The sequence below is a fragment of the Chrysemys picta genome, chromosome 9 (genome assembly GCF_011386835.1).
Source record: "Chrysemys picta bellii isolate R12L10 chromosome 9, ASM1138683v2, whole genome shotgun sequence".
Taxonomy (NCBI): Eukaryota; Metazoa; Chordata; order Testudines; family Emydidae; genus Chrysemys; species Chrysemys picta.
The window spans coordinates 63495176-63511180 of NC_088799.1; the positions used below are offsets into that span (position 1 = coordinate 63495176).

At 42.9% G+C, this 16005-nt stretch overlaps 1 protein-coding gene across 4 annotated transcripts in view; it reads left to right on the forward strand.

Moving 5' to 3' along the window:
• LOC101939384 (H(+)/Cl(-) exchange transporter 5) overlaps positions 1–12130 on the forward strand; it is a 112034-nt gene extending 99904 nt beyond the window's left edge. For 2 of the 4 annotated variants that reach the window (XM_042853340.2, XM_065556392.1), the window contains 5 exons: positions 1427–1969; positions 4749–4935; positions 7438–7836; positions 9970–10186; positions 10923–12130. In XM_042853340.2, the coding sequence (XP_042709274.2) occupies positions 1427–1969; positions 4749–4935; positions 7438–7836; positions 9970–10186; positions 10923–11013 (1437 nt within the window). In that variant the 3' untranslated portion in view covers positions 11014–12130. The remainder of the gene's footprint in view (positions 1–1426; positions 1970–4748; positions 4936–7437; positions 7837–9969; positions 10187–10922) is intronic. The other 2 variants (XM_065556393.1, XM_065556394.1) reach the window with 1 other exon arrangement.
• The last annotated feature ends 3875 nt before the right edge of the window (positions 12131–16005 follow it).

Genomic DNA, 16005 nt, shown 5'->3' on the forward strand with positions numbered 1-16005 from the left:
TCCTCCATGGCTGTTTTGATGCAGAGGAAGCATGCACAATTAACTATCATTTGGAGTATTTAGAAGAGTGAGCTAAGCAACATAAATGCTTGTGAGTGTCAGCTGAATGCTTCGAGTCTTGAAAGGTTTACTGCTGAAGGATGTGAATTAATGTCTTTATTTTTACAGCAATACTGATAATTCCCCCACACAGCTGTGCCATTGCACGCCGGTACTAACTAGTGACCCCCCAGTTTTCATAGTCTTGTTTCCAAAACTCTGTCTTGCACTACTCCCCTGCCCCCCCCTCCTCCCCCTAAAAAAGATGACCGTGTACCTCAATCCTAATCTATATCCACCTTGATAATCCAGTCTTGGTTCTCTCCAAGGAGACTTTTAATTTAGTTGAGTTTTGGAGGGGTCACAAGCCACATAAATGGAATAGATCATTGCTACCCTTTTAAGAATTTAATGTTACGATTAGCAATCCTCTCATCCCTGTTCTGAGTGGTAAGATCGTGGTAGCCACTCTAGGAGCTATCTTACAGCTCAGCTCTGATGCAGTATGCCAAACTAATCAGTGATATGTAACCAGTCATTCAGCTCCAGCTGTCAGCAGTTTGTACCACAACATTCTCAAAGTAATATTCACTTACCCTGCTGGGGATGGCTTTCTATGCAGCAAATACCCACATATGATCAGATTGACCACAAAACTTATCTTCCATGCGACCAATCAAGAATGGAACTCAAGATCAGGCCTGGGTACCTGGTATAAGACATAGGTATTAATCAGTGAGGCCATCTAGATGCCCCTTTCCCCCTTACTAAATAAAAAGCATTGCCACCTTTATATTTTCAAGCCCAGAACCGTATACCATGTTTTGGAAAGAATTCTCCATTCTGCCTAGCATCTCTGAAATAATCTTCCATTAACATGTGTTCATTGTAAATACAGCTTGGAAATCCTATGACTTAATCCCAAAATGTGGAAGTAGTCTGAAGTCTCCAATGGATAGTATCAGTAGGGTACACACATGGTGCGCTCAGGGTTACTATGCCATTCACTTTACTATATAAAAGGGTGCTCCTTTTGAATGAAGCAGTAGCTTGATTGTTCCATGGCTTATTACTAGGCAAATTTGGAATTTTAAATAGTCAATTTTTTTAAGTTTTAGAATGCTTGGTGGTTGTAAATTGAGTAAAACAATTTCTTTAGCGTACAGTATGCAAACACTAGTATAAAGACTACTCTAGGCATGTGTGTAATTCGTTGAGTATAACATTACTGTTTATATAAACAGTACTGTGTGATAGGTAAGGAATCTCGCACCAACCTTTTACATTAGAGTCCTTAACCCTACTTTATACAACGGTAGCTCTTATTGGACAGTAATTAATGTCAGTTTACAATAAATGACTGAATCTGCCTTTTCCCCCTTTTTAGGTGAGTTATTATTTTCCCCTCAAGACTTTGTGGAGATCTTTCTTTGCCGCCCTGGTAGCAGCGTTCACCCTGCGCTCCATCAACCCTTTTGGAAACAGCCGTCTGGTTTTGTTTTACGTGGAGTTTCACACACCTTGGCATCTTCTGGAGCTTGTGCCATTCATCCTTTTGGGAATCTTTGGTGGTCTTTGGGGATCTTTCTTTATTCGCAGCAACATTGCCTGGTGCAGAAGACGTAAGACAACCAAACTTGGCAAGTATCCTGTGCTGGAAGTGCTTGTTGTGACTGCCATCACGGCTGTTCTGGCTTTCCCCAATGAGTATACCCGTATGAGCACCAGTGAGCTGATTTCTGAGCTGTTCAATGACTGTGGGCTCCTGGATTTCTCCAAGCTCTGCGAGTATGTGAATGACTTCAACAGCACCACAGGGGATGATCTGCCGGACCGAGCCGCTGGCCCAGGAGTCTACACAGCTATGTGGCAGCTGGCTTTGGCCCTTATCCTAAAAGTCTTCATCACCATATTCACTTTTGGCATGAAGGTGAGAATGATGTGTAAAATGATATGCAGGTAGAAAGGTTCAAATCCATGTCAGTCTTTCTGAATGTTAAGAATCAAGTGTAGTAATTTTCAAATGAGCCTTAATCACTTAACAGCCTACATCTCATGGACTTTCAGTGGGATGACCTCATGCAAAGTGACTAATATGCTCTTGCAAATTTTACCCCCATTCTAAACTCCTCTAATTGTGCCCAGTTATTGGTAGTTAGCAGTGTTACTCTTAGCAGTGTTTTGCCACACTCCACTGTCACAATTACTGGGCTAAGTGCATCTCTCACCCCTGCTGTTTTCTTTGAGTGCATCCCTCTCAGGCTGTGTGCCATCACCTGTCTTTAGAAGGATCATGTGATTCTTTCAAACCAGGCCTTGCCTGCAGTCACCTGTGATCATCACAGCAGGCCTGACTTATCTTCAGTGCCTGTGGATCTCTTTCCCTCAGGAGCAAGTGATAACCGGTAACCAGGCAGCCTTTTCAAAGCAAAGGCATTTCAGAGAAAACAGATCTCAAAAGCAATAACCCAGTGTATATGCATGCCAGCCTTTCCCTGTGGCTTACCGTTTCCCTGGATCTGGGGGGAAGGCCTCAGCGCCTTCAGACTCCTCTGCAGAGTCTTTCCCTGTGCCAGCCTGTCTTCTTGACAGCTCCTGACAGTTTACCCATCTTCTCCTGAAAAGGTTTTCTTTTTGACCTATAGGCTCCCAGCCTGGCAAAATAGTTCAAAATACTTCACCCTAGAAGTATGCTACCGTCTTGTAATTGCCCCCAGTGTTTGCTGGGAGGCTGCTTATCTAGATCCATTGGGTTGTTTTCCTACTTGTTTTATCCATAGCCTCTATTAAGCGTATAAGTCTTATAACCCAATGTACAACAGTCTCACCTCACTGACCAGGCTACATAGTATTCACACAGCATCTCCACCTCCACCACACCCACTTCTTGAGATTACTTTACTTTAAAATGGAGCAACAAGCACAGTTCTGAATTGTCTTGGTTTTGGAGGCTTAGGCTAGAACTTGAGAGTGAAGTTGCATGTTTAAAACATTAAGTTAATTGTATGCACAATCGCAACTTAATTTCTCACATCCTTCCAGCTTCTGCATTTTTTGCAGGCAGAATCAAAGTGCACTCTTATAAAAATGTAGCCCCTGGGAATTTTTTTCAGCTTGAGTTATTTTAAATGGTCATTGCTTAAGATAGTTAATTTGAAATACCCTCCTTTGGACATGATTTGCTTTGACACTGGTTGTGAGCTATTTTCATTATTTAAAAAAAAAAGAAAAAAAAAAAGCTTTTATTATCATAGAGTATCAGATGTGAGACCCTTTCATGCTTATTCATTAGCAACCTTTTGAGCCACTAAAATTATAATGCACTTGGAGGCTTCCTCATAAGAAACTGAAGGGGGGGAATTTGAGATGCTGGCTGTAGGACTGCAAACTAAGGTTCTTTTTCCCAGTATTTGAAAAGTGACTGATCATCTAATTCTACTAAAGGCAAACCTATGAATCACTAAATATATGCAAAACAACTTCCCCTTTAATGTTACAGTGAAGTGGTCCTTTGCTACAGTGCTCAAATGTCTGAGAAAAAGGATGTGATGCTTTCAGCTAGTCTGACAGTTTAACTGAAAGCACTTTGTACTTTATAAGCCAAATCATGTCAGAGTAAATGATGTGAATATGGCTGTGAGAATCACTAATGGTCCCTGTAAGACCTTATTCTGGGGACCACTGTGGCAAGGCTCAGTTAGATTTTTTTCGTGCTGGGGAGAGGGATTTTTCTATTTTTAGGGATGGAATTTTCACTGCGTTCGGGTGTTTCGCATATGACAACACACAGCAGTTGTCCAGCTGGATAGGCATAGGGGAACACTAATATATATTGTGTATATAGCTATTTTGTTATTCTCAGAGGACAGTGACTTATTAGAAACTTATTAAACAAAGCAACAGTAACCAGGTATGTATGGTAACAAATCCTGGGTGTAGGGGGGTACTTTATGTATGCAGGTATAATCCACCATAGTGTAAGTAAACCCCAACAAAGAAATGAAGACTGGCTCTGGAACACCCTACCTCAAAATAAGATGTCCTTTTCAATCTGCAATTGTGTTTTGGTGCTGTCATCATAGTTATCATAAACAATGTACATGGCTTAAGATTTGAGCCTAGCATACACTTCCACAATTAGTTTGCGCTCCCATGAAAATGTGTAAGACAGGAAAGGGGGCAGTGTGTGGTACCTAAACCTTCCTCTGGGATGTTGAATGCCCCCATGTCTTTCCTTTAAATGGGGCGGGGGCTGGGGGTGATATTGTAAAGCACGGTGTCTGTTTCATTCAGTTCTTCTGCGTTTCCTGAAATGATCAGTTGTCGGCTCCTCAGGCTAAAGCAAGGTTCTTTACAGCAGAGCTCTTGCACGGTTTCAGGTGTGAGTGACAGGTAAGTACAGTTGATTATGTAGGGAGCTGAGAATGAATGTTACAATAAAAACTGCATTATCCAGGCAGGCACCATAGACATTGTATTTTACCTGTTCATTCAGGACGTCCTAGCAGTGTCAGTACAGTATGTATCCTTCCCTCTGCAGGGAGCAAATCAGTACATAGTTTAACGATTATCGCCAACAATCCTAGTTGACGATGATTGCCAAACTGATTCTGTGTTCAACTTCTGTCTGTTACCATCCGTGTATGTTGTTGACATACTGTTGCAAACATGCCTTTACCTTACACTGATGTGTTGGATTTTTTTGGTAGGTCCCTTCGGGTCTCTTCATTCCCAGCATGGCGGTTGGTGCCATAGTAGGCAGACTACTAGGTGTAGGAATGGAGCAGCTGGCTTATTATCACCATGACTGGACTATCTTCAGTGGCTGGTGCAGTCAAGGGGCTGATTGCATCACTCCTGGCCTTTATGCAATGGTTGGTGCTGCAGCATGTCTAGGTAAGCAATAAATATTTAGTGCTAGTTTAAAGCCAAAACTTAGTGTGATACTTTGTCAGTTATCTACATAGCTGCCTTCGGAGTTACAGAGAAATTATTTTGTGCGAAATGCTACTAGTTTTGTGGACTTTGAAACTGCTTTTATCTAGAGAGAGGAAGCTCTTTGAAAATGTACTTTGTAATGCGTAATGTATTGATCATATTTCTGCCTGGTCTAATCTGCACTAGGATGTCCTTGGAAATTAGATGAAACACTTGAGGGGGAATTTCCTGAGTAAATACTTAAATCCCTGGTCAACCTAATCGATTTTAAGCCTTTTTCTAGGCTTTCAGTCCTTCTGTCAGCCTTTCTGCTTCATGGTACAATTCTTGTTTCATGTACTCTGTTGTGGGGTTTGGGGAGTATTTCATCCATTTAACAAAAATCCCTTTTATGAAGTAGGAGTATATCTGACTGGGTTCTACCCTGGGACACAATTCCCAAACTAATTGGCTGCAATGTGCCTTATGCTTTCCAAAGATCTGTTGTCTTTGGTTTTCATCACAAGTCACACCAACTTCAGTTAACGCATCCAAGTGGAAGTAGTGGAGCAAACCCTGGAAGTTTAGATTTATCTCGGTCCTGCTGCTGCTGTTTTCAGAGAGGACACATGTCTGAAAACTCAGAATACTTACTTTTAGCCCAGTGGCCCCCAAACTTTTTACGTTGCACCCTTTCCCCCCTCCGGGAGCCAGGGCTGAAAGCAGGACCACAGTTGGGGCCGGATCTGCGGCTGAGGCCACAGTTGGGGCCATTGGCTGATGCTGGGGCTGGAGCCGTGGCTGGGCTGGGAGCCGGGGCCAAGGCTGGGGCTGCACCTGGGGGCAGGTCTAGGGCCGGGAGCAGAACCGTGGGCGGATCTGGGGCTGGAACAGAGCGGAGGGCAGAGCGGAGTTGGGTGGCGCTCCCTTCCCACCCCACTGTGGGGCCTGGCCTGGGCCCTGCCGTGCCCCCCAACATTCCTTTGCACCCCCCTAAGGGGGTATGCCCCACTGTTCTGGTGTTGGGATTCTGTTAGGAAAAAGGAGTAATGCATTTATTGAAATCTAAAATACTTCCTGGCTTTGGAGATGCTGTAAAATAGGAGGCATGTAAACATGCTATTTTAGAACATTATCAATCTTCTTGGAAGTAGATCAGTCAGTCACTTCCACTGTTGTTGGCAGAGTACTCCATATGTTGTAATAAGCAATAGCGTTAAATAAACATGGTTGTTTTTAATGGTCACTGGTGGACAAATGCTGAAGTGGAGATGTCACTTAAAGCAGAAGACTGTTACTGGAGGGAAAAACTCCCATATTATTGTAAAAGTAAAAAATCAAAGCTTTAGAAGTAGCTATGGGGACTCAGAACTCAAGAAGGCAGCTTTATTGGGTAAAATTTTCAAAGGAGCTTAAGTGCCATTTTCAAAGGTGACTTAGGAGCTTAAGTCACTCAGGCTCTTCTGAATGTTTGTTTTTTATTCATTTTGCTTTGAAACCGATGTGTATGTATTTCCCAGTGTTCAAAATGCCTGTGTGTAGCTAAACCAAAGCAGTTAAAAAGCCAGTTGTATCCTCCCATGGCCGTCCAAGGAACTGAAGATGGCAACAATGACAGAGTCAGAATGCCACCTGGCTTGGCGGTACACCAGCCTGAAAGAAAGTAATGAATCATAAACAGTTATCTATCCTTGTGGTTGAGGTGTTTTAGATCTATACTCTGCATGTGTGTGAACTCTTGTCAAGGAACAATGAACAACTTTCCAGCAAGCTGGGACTAAGAAACACCAGTTGGTATTTTATTTTTATATATAAAAATATATTAGTGTGTAGATGCATGTATATTTATTACTAACTAATGGTTCTCAGTTCCTGCTTACTGGGAAATTGATAAATGTAAATCTGAACTGTCAAAGGAAATAATTTACTAAACCAATGTAAATATCAGACACATTTCAGAGGTTCTGTTAGTTCTTCATGATAGCAGACCCACTGAATTGCATGATTCTGGCCACAAAAACATGAGGCAACAGTCCAGATCGGAAGTATGCCCGACCAGCTGATATGAATGTGTGTGGTTCCTTGAGGCTACTTCTGTGTACTATGGGAGAGTCAAAAGAACAACTCTGGCTCCTGGCTTCATGGAATTTAAGTGACACTGAGAAGCAGATCTATCCAAAACAAATTTAATGACTCCTGTAATCCAGACTAAAATGTATAACCAACCTGCTGTAAAGCATGGACATTTTGTAATTAAGTAACATTTACCTATATTCACATTTGTTTTACAGTGTAACCTTGAAAATGATGTCCTGCCTGTCCGTAGAATGTGAAGACTAGGGATGTCCATCTGCTACATCCTCATGATAGCAGAGCTGACTTTAGTGTAGTATGCCTACATTGCACATCAGAAACAAGGGAGCTCTTGTTGGGAATCCCTAGGAGTGTGTCAAACTCTGAGACTTGTGTTCTGCTTTGCAGGTGGAGTAACCCGTATGACTGTGTCGCTGGTGGTTATTATGTTTGAGCTTACTGGTGGACTGGAATACATTGTTCCTCTAATGGCTGCAGCCATGACTAGCAAGTGGGTGGCAGATGCAATTGGACGGGAGGGCATCTATGATGCCCATATTCGTCTCAATGGCTACCCCTTCCTAGAAGCCAAGGAGGAGTTCTCGCACAAGACTCTCGCCATGGACGTAATGAGGCCCCGCCGGAATGACCCTGTTCTGACTGTCCTCACACAAGACAGCATGACGGTAGAGGATGTAGAGGCCATAATCAATGAAACCACTTACAGCGGCTATCCGGTGGTGGTGTCCCGGGAGTCCCAGAGGCTGGTCGGATTTGTCCTCCGGCGAGATGTCATCATTTCAATTGGTAAGAGAACCAAAGCGGAATGCAATGTGGATAAAAGCGTTGCAGTCAGAGACCTCTAAATGTCACCGGTTACAACTTGTTAAATAGAGTGCTGTAGATGTAAGCTTCAGTGAACGTTGCCATTATGCAATGCCTGTGATCAGGGCATGTAACTTCCATCACCCCGAGCCTTGGTGTGCAAAGTGCTACTCAGCGTGTGTGTTTGACTAAATCAATGCAGCAAGAGCACTGCCAGGGAGAATAAGGCTTTGGCCCAGCAGCAACTAAAAATATTTTATTTTATTGGCTGACTTATTTTTGAAAGACACTTTCTGCAGCTAAGCTTCAATGTGGTTGGAGTATTGTTGGTTCTGTGCACTTAAAAACAAAACCCGAGACGCACTTGAAAGAGTGGGTCTGGCTGTTGCCTTATACCGACTTGTTAGTGTTTCATCCACACCCACGGCCGTTTGAGATGGTGCTGCCAAACCTGCAGATGGAGGATCAAAGTCACGGGGTTCCCATCAACCTCCACTCCACAAGGGACAGGTTGAAAGGCTAGTGTGCTATTTGCGTGTCATGCTTCAGTGCCACTTGGTGGGCAGTGTGAGCAGCTTTGCGTTGACCAGAGCTTGAGAAATAAGGATTATACCTCCTTCATCACAGCACTGTCTGGGACATGTTGCAAATTCCCCTTACCCTCCTGCTTATCAGGAACTCCCCACCTACTCTGTCCTCAACTTCATGAACACAGGCACTGTCTCTGGGCATACTACCTGTTGGTGCGCTCTGTGGAATGGAATCCTTTTGCCTGGCATGGCAGAGGAGTTTGAGCAGGCAGAGCAAATGTTCTCGTGAGACCCCTAATGTAGCTTGTAAGGAGGGACCCAGATCTGTGTGAACCAGCCCTGTTCATGCTCATGTTAGTGAGAGACTCTGTAGTGCACAAAAAACACTTGTTGATTTTGGTGGGAATCTGCAGGCTGTATGAAGTACAGACTTCACTCACTGTCTCTCAGTATGGGAATGCTTGCTCTTGATATGTATCTTACTAAATATTTCAGCCATTGACAATGGGAGGGAAGGAAATGCAGGAAAGGTACATTACAGCTTAATGATTTCCTTCCTTGGGCCTGACTGCACTGGGATACAACATGGTCTCATTTAGTCAGGACTGTGCAGAGATTTTCCAGTGGAGTAATTCGTGTTTTCTGAAGATTCACAAAAAAGAATTAGTTCCCAGCGGTCTGCCTGATCTGATTGGCGAATACCTAAGCTGGGCACCATTCTGAATCCTGACTTTTGGAAGTCAGGCCAGCCGCTTTCCTCATTATTTTAGGCAATAATGATAATTAAATGGTATCCAGGCACTGTGGTAGGTATGGCTAGCATCAGATTGGCTTGTTGTGGTTGGGAGGTGAAGTCTGCTACTCTCATTAAAGTAAACTTTACAAAGGTGGAGAGTACCTTACCTGAGCCATGTCTTCAACGACTGGGGGGAATCCTCTTTCTAATCAAGTATACATAGTAATCCCTATCTATTAAGTTGCTATAGAATATTGTTCTCTGCTAAATATGAAAGGGACCCAGTTCTGTAGCCAGGTAAGGGCACTGAACATGTTGCATACCCCTGTATGCTTCAGTTTGCCCATCTTAAGTTCTGTCTAGATGGGTAGGTTGAAGGTCCTTTTATGACTAGTGCTACATAAAGGCAAACTAGTATCCCTCTCTCACGTCTCCTGAGCAGCAGATCTGTGCCCAGTATTGTCCTCTAGTCATGTCCAGAAATGCTCTTCTATAGGTGGGTTTCTTGGCAGCAACAAGGTGATGCAATTGCTCTGGGAGCACCAAAAAGTTAATCCAAACTCTGTTGTGAATGTAATGTGCTGAGCTGAAGTAGCGTTCAGGAGAGGGATGATTATGGTGCCCCAGGGGCTGGGATATCTTCAGCTGAAGAAAAGGGAGTTGGTGTCCAGTGTCCTCACCCCTCCCTCTCAGTTGGCTGGACAGATGGCTTGGGAGAGAGCCTCTGCTATTCCTTTGCTTGAGTAGATGAAGGAATGGTTCTTTAAAGTTCTGTGAATGGAAACAGAGGGAGGAAAAACCTATGCTTTAAATGTCTTCCCTTTATAACCCACAATGTCTCTCACTCAGAAAATGCCCGGAAGAAGCAGGATGGAATTGTGAGCACTTCAATTATTTATTTCACTGACCACTCTCCTCCGCTGCCTCCGAGCTCCCCGTCCATGCTCAAACTCAGGAGCATCCTGGACCTCAGTCCATTCACAGTGACAGACCAAACACCCATGGAGATAGTTGTGGATATATTCCGCAAGCTGGGACTGCGCCAGTGCCTCGTCACTCACAATGGGTGAGAACGCCACATAGAGGAATTTGGGCTGGGAATCTAATAGGGTAGCGCTGAATACAAAGCATTAAAAATTGCTTCTTGATCTCAGGGAGCCAAATTCGTCTCTCCTTTTCAACTGGTGTAAATCCAGAGTAACCCCATTGATTTAGTTGGAGTCATTCTAGTTTTACATCCATATAATAGAGAATTCAATGCATAGAAAAAGTAAAAAGCAGAGGTAGCTCACCTCTGCTTTTTACTTTGCATTAAAACAATAGACCTTGCTGGAAAAGGCAGTAAGCTGTTTGGGAGGGGTTAAAGCCATTAGGCACAGCACCATGTCAGATCACGCACCTTAGAGACAGTCTTCTTCCACTTGAGCTGTGGAGGAAGGGCAGAGGGGTGTGTGTGTGAGGACATTGGTTCTCTTCAGGACACTTTGGTGAATGCAAAATGGAATGTTTTTAGAAAAACCTGTGGAAGATGGGTGTGGGGGAAGAATTAAAATAAATTGTTGACTAATATTTGTAGTTCTGCTTGTTTAGATAAGGATACCCAAAGCAGATTGACCAGTGGTCTGATCAGAAATGTAAATTCCACACTTTGCATAGAGTCTTGGCATTCTGAGCCATGGAAACATTTGATGATAATCATGGATTAGAATTGCCATCAGAGAAGTCAGGGTCGTAGAGTCATTGTGGGAGGAAAATCAGGGAAAGGAGCTCATATGCTAACAATCTGTTAATTAACTTTTCAGGAAACTACTTGGGATCATTACCAAAAAGGATGTATTAAAGCACATTGCACAGATGGCTAATCAAGACCCAGATTCCATACTCTTCAATTAAAAACAGACTAATAAGTATTGGGTGTTTAACACAAAAACGAAACTTTATAAAAGACCGGGGATTTTCTTTTCTATTTTTATTAAGAAACTGGAGCTATCTTCAGAGTTTTCCTGTATGGAGCTGAAGATAATCATGTTTTTTCTACAAAATAACCAATTGCACTACGTAATCTGTGGAAATTAATCTTCTCTTTAGAAGAAAAGACTTTATTATAATGCTTTTGTGAAGTTGCATTGGAAAGATTCCATGAAGGAGTAAAAGCAAAATGCTACAGAATTAAATCTGTTCCCTTATTTTATTTGAACTTTGATAACTAATGTTGGGAGGGGAAGAAAAGACAATCTAGTTTTAAGTCTTCAAAAGCCATGGAAGAGAAGGATGACTTTTGCACACAGCACTAAGATGCCTGAGAAAGAGATGATCATAACTAAGGGCCACAATTCCCAGACAGCTGCTTGGTGAAAACACAAATTTGATCTTTTTTAGGTTTCTAAAAGCAATCAGCAAAATGTTAAGGGGGCTTTTTGAGTTCTGTATTTGAACCCAAGGTAAATCTACATATTCCTGCATGCAGTGTCCAGCTAAATGAGGACTTGTTTTGGAAGCTCTGCTTCTAATCAGAGTGAAGCTTCATTTTAGACTTCTCTGAATGTATTAAGTTACCCTCTGATTTGCTCGTTAAAAGTACCCAAAGGGAGAGCAGAAGGGCTCACTGGTCATATTCTTGCAACTCTCCCCTAGTTGGCTAAGACCACGGATTTCTCCTCCTCTCTAATAAGCAATGAAAGGGTTAAGACAGAGTGGTGAGTTATTGCCCAAGTTTTACTGCACTCCTTCCAAATGATCCCTGATCATGTTACAGATATTGCACAACTGACCTCTTTCTTAATCAGCAGTGTCTTATGTTGAAGGGTATGTCTATTTTATTGGAGTTTCCCAGATCCATAATGTTTACATGTATGCATATTCTGTTCCCTTTTTCCATGCCCTTTACTGTGCTAAACTCAGGATGGAATCCTGTCTCTGGGAATGAGTAACACTGCCACTTTATGCACGTTCTCCAGCTGCTGTCTGTTTTATTACCACCAACTATGCAATAAAAAACCCTTCCTGATCACTCCAGCAGGATAATTTATAACCTGGATGGTCCTTTCCAATTCTGTTTGTCCCAGATTCTAGCAAATTGAATCGGTGTCAATTAATGAGATCACTTGACCGTTTACTGACGCTTTCCAAGTACAGAAATACAACCAGAAACCAGCCTGTTCATCTTAGCACCCACTCCAGATCAATTTATAGACATGGCTAAGGATTAGCAATGGAATGCAGAGCTGCCATTCACCTCTGACTCACCGATTTGAATTCAGGGAAGTGGCCAAAATTGACTGAGCACCAAATACTTGGCCATTGCTTTTGGCAGCTCAACTATCAAGCTGCCTATGAGAAATGAGTTGTGTTCTTAGTCTAGCTCCTGATGGGCAATTATTGGGCCATTAAAACAGGCATTACATTTAGCACAAGTTGGCCATTTTGGGGGCAGTCTTGGCTAAGGACCTTGGGGACTGAAGTCCCCTCATCCTTAGACGAGGTCCATTCAGAGTAGGAGGCAACGTGGGAAGTTTACACCATCTAGGTTGCCTTTGATAAACCAGTTTTATGGATAAATCAGACTTCCATGAGCACTAAAAGTTCACTCCAGTGTAAATCAACTGATTTCTGTTTGAAGCACAGAACAAATATTTTCAAAGCCTCTCCAGCAGTGGGCGGGTGTCACCGCTGCTTCAGCATCCTAACAAACAAGACAACAGCAGCTGCTACTCAAATCATATTGAATAGGAGAAGTCAAGTCTGCCGACCAGAATGTTATCACCACATTCAGTATCTTCTGCGTGGAAAATAAAAGCCTTGACTTTGTCTTCAGCATTTCCTGTTCAGCAGGAGAGAGCTGTTTGTTCCCTCTTTTACAGGAGGAGTGGAAAATGTTTGCAATTCAGAACAGGTAGGTTTTAAATTCTGTTATCCTCAGCTCTATCAATGGGTTGCACTTGGAGTCTCGGTTTGTGCTTGAAACAGCTGTTTTGTCCTGCTTTCCAAGTGCTGTCCCTGATTCCTCAACAAACTAATGCTTTACGTGCCCAGTGTTTGTAAAGAACACCATGAAAAACTATTTTTGGCTAAATTATAATCAAGCCTGCACCAAACAAACAAATCTATCTCAGCTGGGGAACAAATGTCATGTCGTGTACCCCATGCCATATTCCTAACACAGAACTTTGTTCCCTTCTCACACTTCCATTCCAGGAAGAGACAAATGGCTTTAAGTTCACATTTCTTGTAATTTCCTTAGGTGTGGAAGACTCAAGCTCTCAAACATACACACAACCATGGTCCTAATTTAGTCTCTTTGAGAGCTGTTATCATTTGGACCTCCATATTTAGAGAGGGTTTAAAATGGCTTGTAAGAGTGCCCAGTCCTGTCAGTATGTTGTATTCAAATGGATTCACCTGTTGGGTTCCCGTGTCATGTGGGAAAAGGAACTGCTGTTCAAGCACACTGTGGGCCAGGGGGAGGAGATGGAAGGAAAAAACAGCAGCATGGAACATCGCAATGGGCTAGTCCAGTATCAGCCACGGCCTTGGCTCATGTTCCAAGAAGAATGGGCATCAGAGTCTCTTTCCCCCAACTACCATAGGCGTATACCTGTTGATTAATAAAAACTAACCAGGATAAGTTAAGGAGAGGAAAGGGATTTGCTGAAATGCTGCTCACAAAATAAAATTTATAGCACTAAAGGGCTCTTGGGCTTAACAGCAGGAAATATCTGCCTGGCATCCATACAAGAACAAGGTGTGAGCCGACAGATTGTTAGAATCTTGCAGCGTTTCATCCACCTTAGGTGAGTTTACTTTGGATTGCAGACTGCACCAGCTGGCGTCCTAGGGGAAGTTTGCTCACTGCATTACGCAGTAGATTCCTTTTGGTTCCTAAAGGCTGATGTGGTTGCCCAATGTGGGTGGTACAGCCTGCAGTGGATCCTCAGTTCTGGGACCCTGCTTGATAAGCATTCTATTGATAGAGCTGGGTGGAGGGCGGTCTATGGCATCACAAAAGGAGTGGAAAAGATCTGGTTGTGTTGGCCTTACACGAAGTTTGGTATTCCTCCCAAAATTCATGGGTCAGGGTATTTAGAGTCCCAAATTGATGGAAGGCTAAGGTGGTGGTTTATCATAATGGTACAGAGCAAATGATGTAGGAAGATGGTGGTAGGAGGGACTTAAAGACAACTTTCAAAGAAGAGGAAAAGTCTGCCCCTTTTTTTTTCCTGCTTTCTGATGTAAAAAGACCTGAAAGATTTTTTTTTCCCAATAAAGAGGGTGTGTTCGCGTTTTCTTATCAATCTCCCTGTTTTGTGGGAGGACTCTGGTGAGGGCTGGAGAACTGGTAAGAGACTAGAAATGAGTGCAGCATTAACAATTGAGAGAAGACATTTTTAGTCAAGGCTGACTTTAAAAATGTTTAATACCTCTGTCACACCCATTCCTGTCAAGCACTGGGATGAAAAGTTGTTTGTGCAAATGGCAGTCCCTGTGCCCCTTTAATGGAAGGCTGAGAGAGCTCTAGTCCTCCAAAAATCCACTACCAAAAACAGGGAAGGAGGAAAAGACTTTATATTTCTAAGGTAAAAAAATAAGCAGAAACAATTTCTTAACTTTCTTGGCCTTCCCTCATGAGGTAGCAAGAAGAAGGCAGCATGGGGAGAGGCAACATGATCTCTTTGCAGGATATCATCAAGAAGAACTGTGATGACTGAAACATGGATGGTTCGTCTCCAACACAGTTGTTTTCCAGTCAGATGAGCTGCTGGCCTACAGTGGAGCAGCAAAAGGAACCTCAGTTTGTGTCAGTAACTGCCAACAGATGAGTGCCTGTAAATCATGTCTGAGCAGTTATGAATGAAAGAACAGGATCTCATGGGTAGTGATCTGTTTCTCAAAGGTTGCCTCCCTCCTCTCTTGCCAAATATGCCCCAGATATGGTCAAGGAGATAACAGATTAACATCCTAAAAGCCCCATTTATGCACCAACTTTGTCTTAAATGATGAGCTGCAGCTAAAAGGGCACTGAATAAACCATTGCCAACAAGAGAATTGAGCCATGTCTGCACAATGAAGCTGTACTCACTTAACTAAAGCCATTTCAAAATTAATTTAAGGCCATTCTTCCTGGTGAAACTTACCAGCAGAATTATACTGATATGCCAGTATAATTGTGCTGATAAAATTCACCCTGTAGACTAACACACTATATCTGCCTGGGTGAACACTTATTCTAGAAAGTGGCCATTGTGGGAGTTATGCCAGTTTAAATATAGTCACATAACTATACAGGTAGAGTTCTGCCAATAAATTTCTCTTGCAAAATGCAGCAGTCTTGTGTTCTGTGATTGGTGTTAAAAGGAGTAAGAAGGATGCACTAGTGGATAGGGCATTGGGGAGCTCTATTCCCATCTCAGGCAAGTCCCTTAATCTGCGTTAGGCCTCAATTCCCCAGCTGTACAATGCGGAGAACGCTTCCCTGCTTCGCAGGGCTGGTGTGTGAGGAAAACATAATACTCCATTAATGAGGATGAGGTGTCTGGATTCTATCATGATGAGCAACATTTAAAAAGGGCACCATTGGCCAATTGCGGGGTGTTCATAACCCTTGTATACATTGGTGCCCAGCCCACCACACCCATGCTGCCTACTCAAGAGAAGGTGGTTGCCCTACTTCTGTACATATCCTGGATCCAGTCTGGCAAGAGGTGCTCATGTCAGGTCTATCAGTGTGGGACTTGTATAAGTGGAAACTGTAAATAGGGGCCATGGTGTTAATTTATTCTTAATATTCATTCTCAATACTCAAGATAAAGACAAATGAAATGTCCCTTGAATGTCATTCTCTAGCATGGGGGCTATAGCCTAGTTTGGTAACATGGGTACTATGACTTT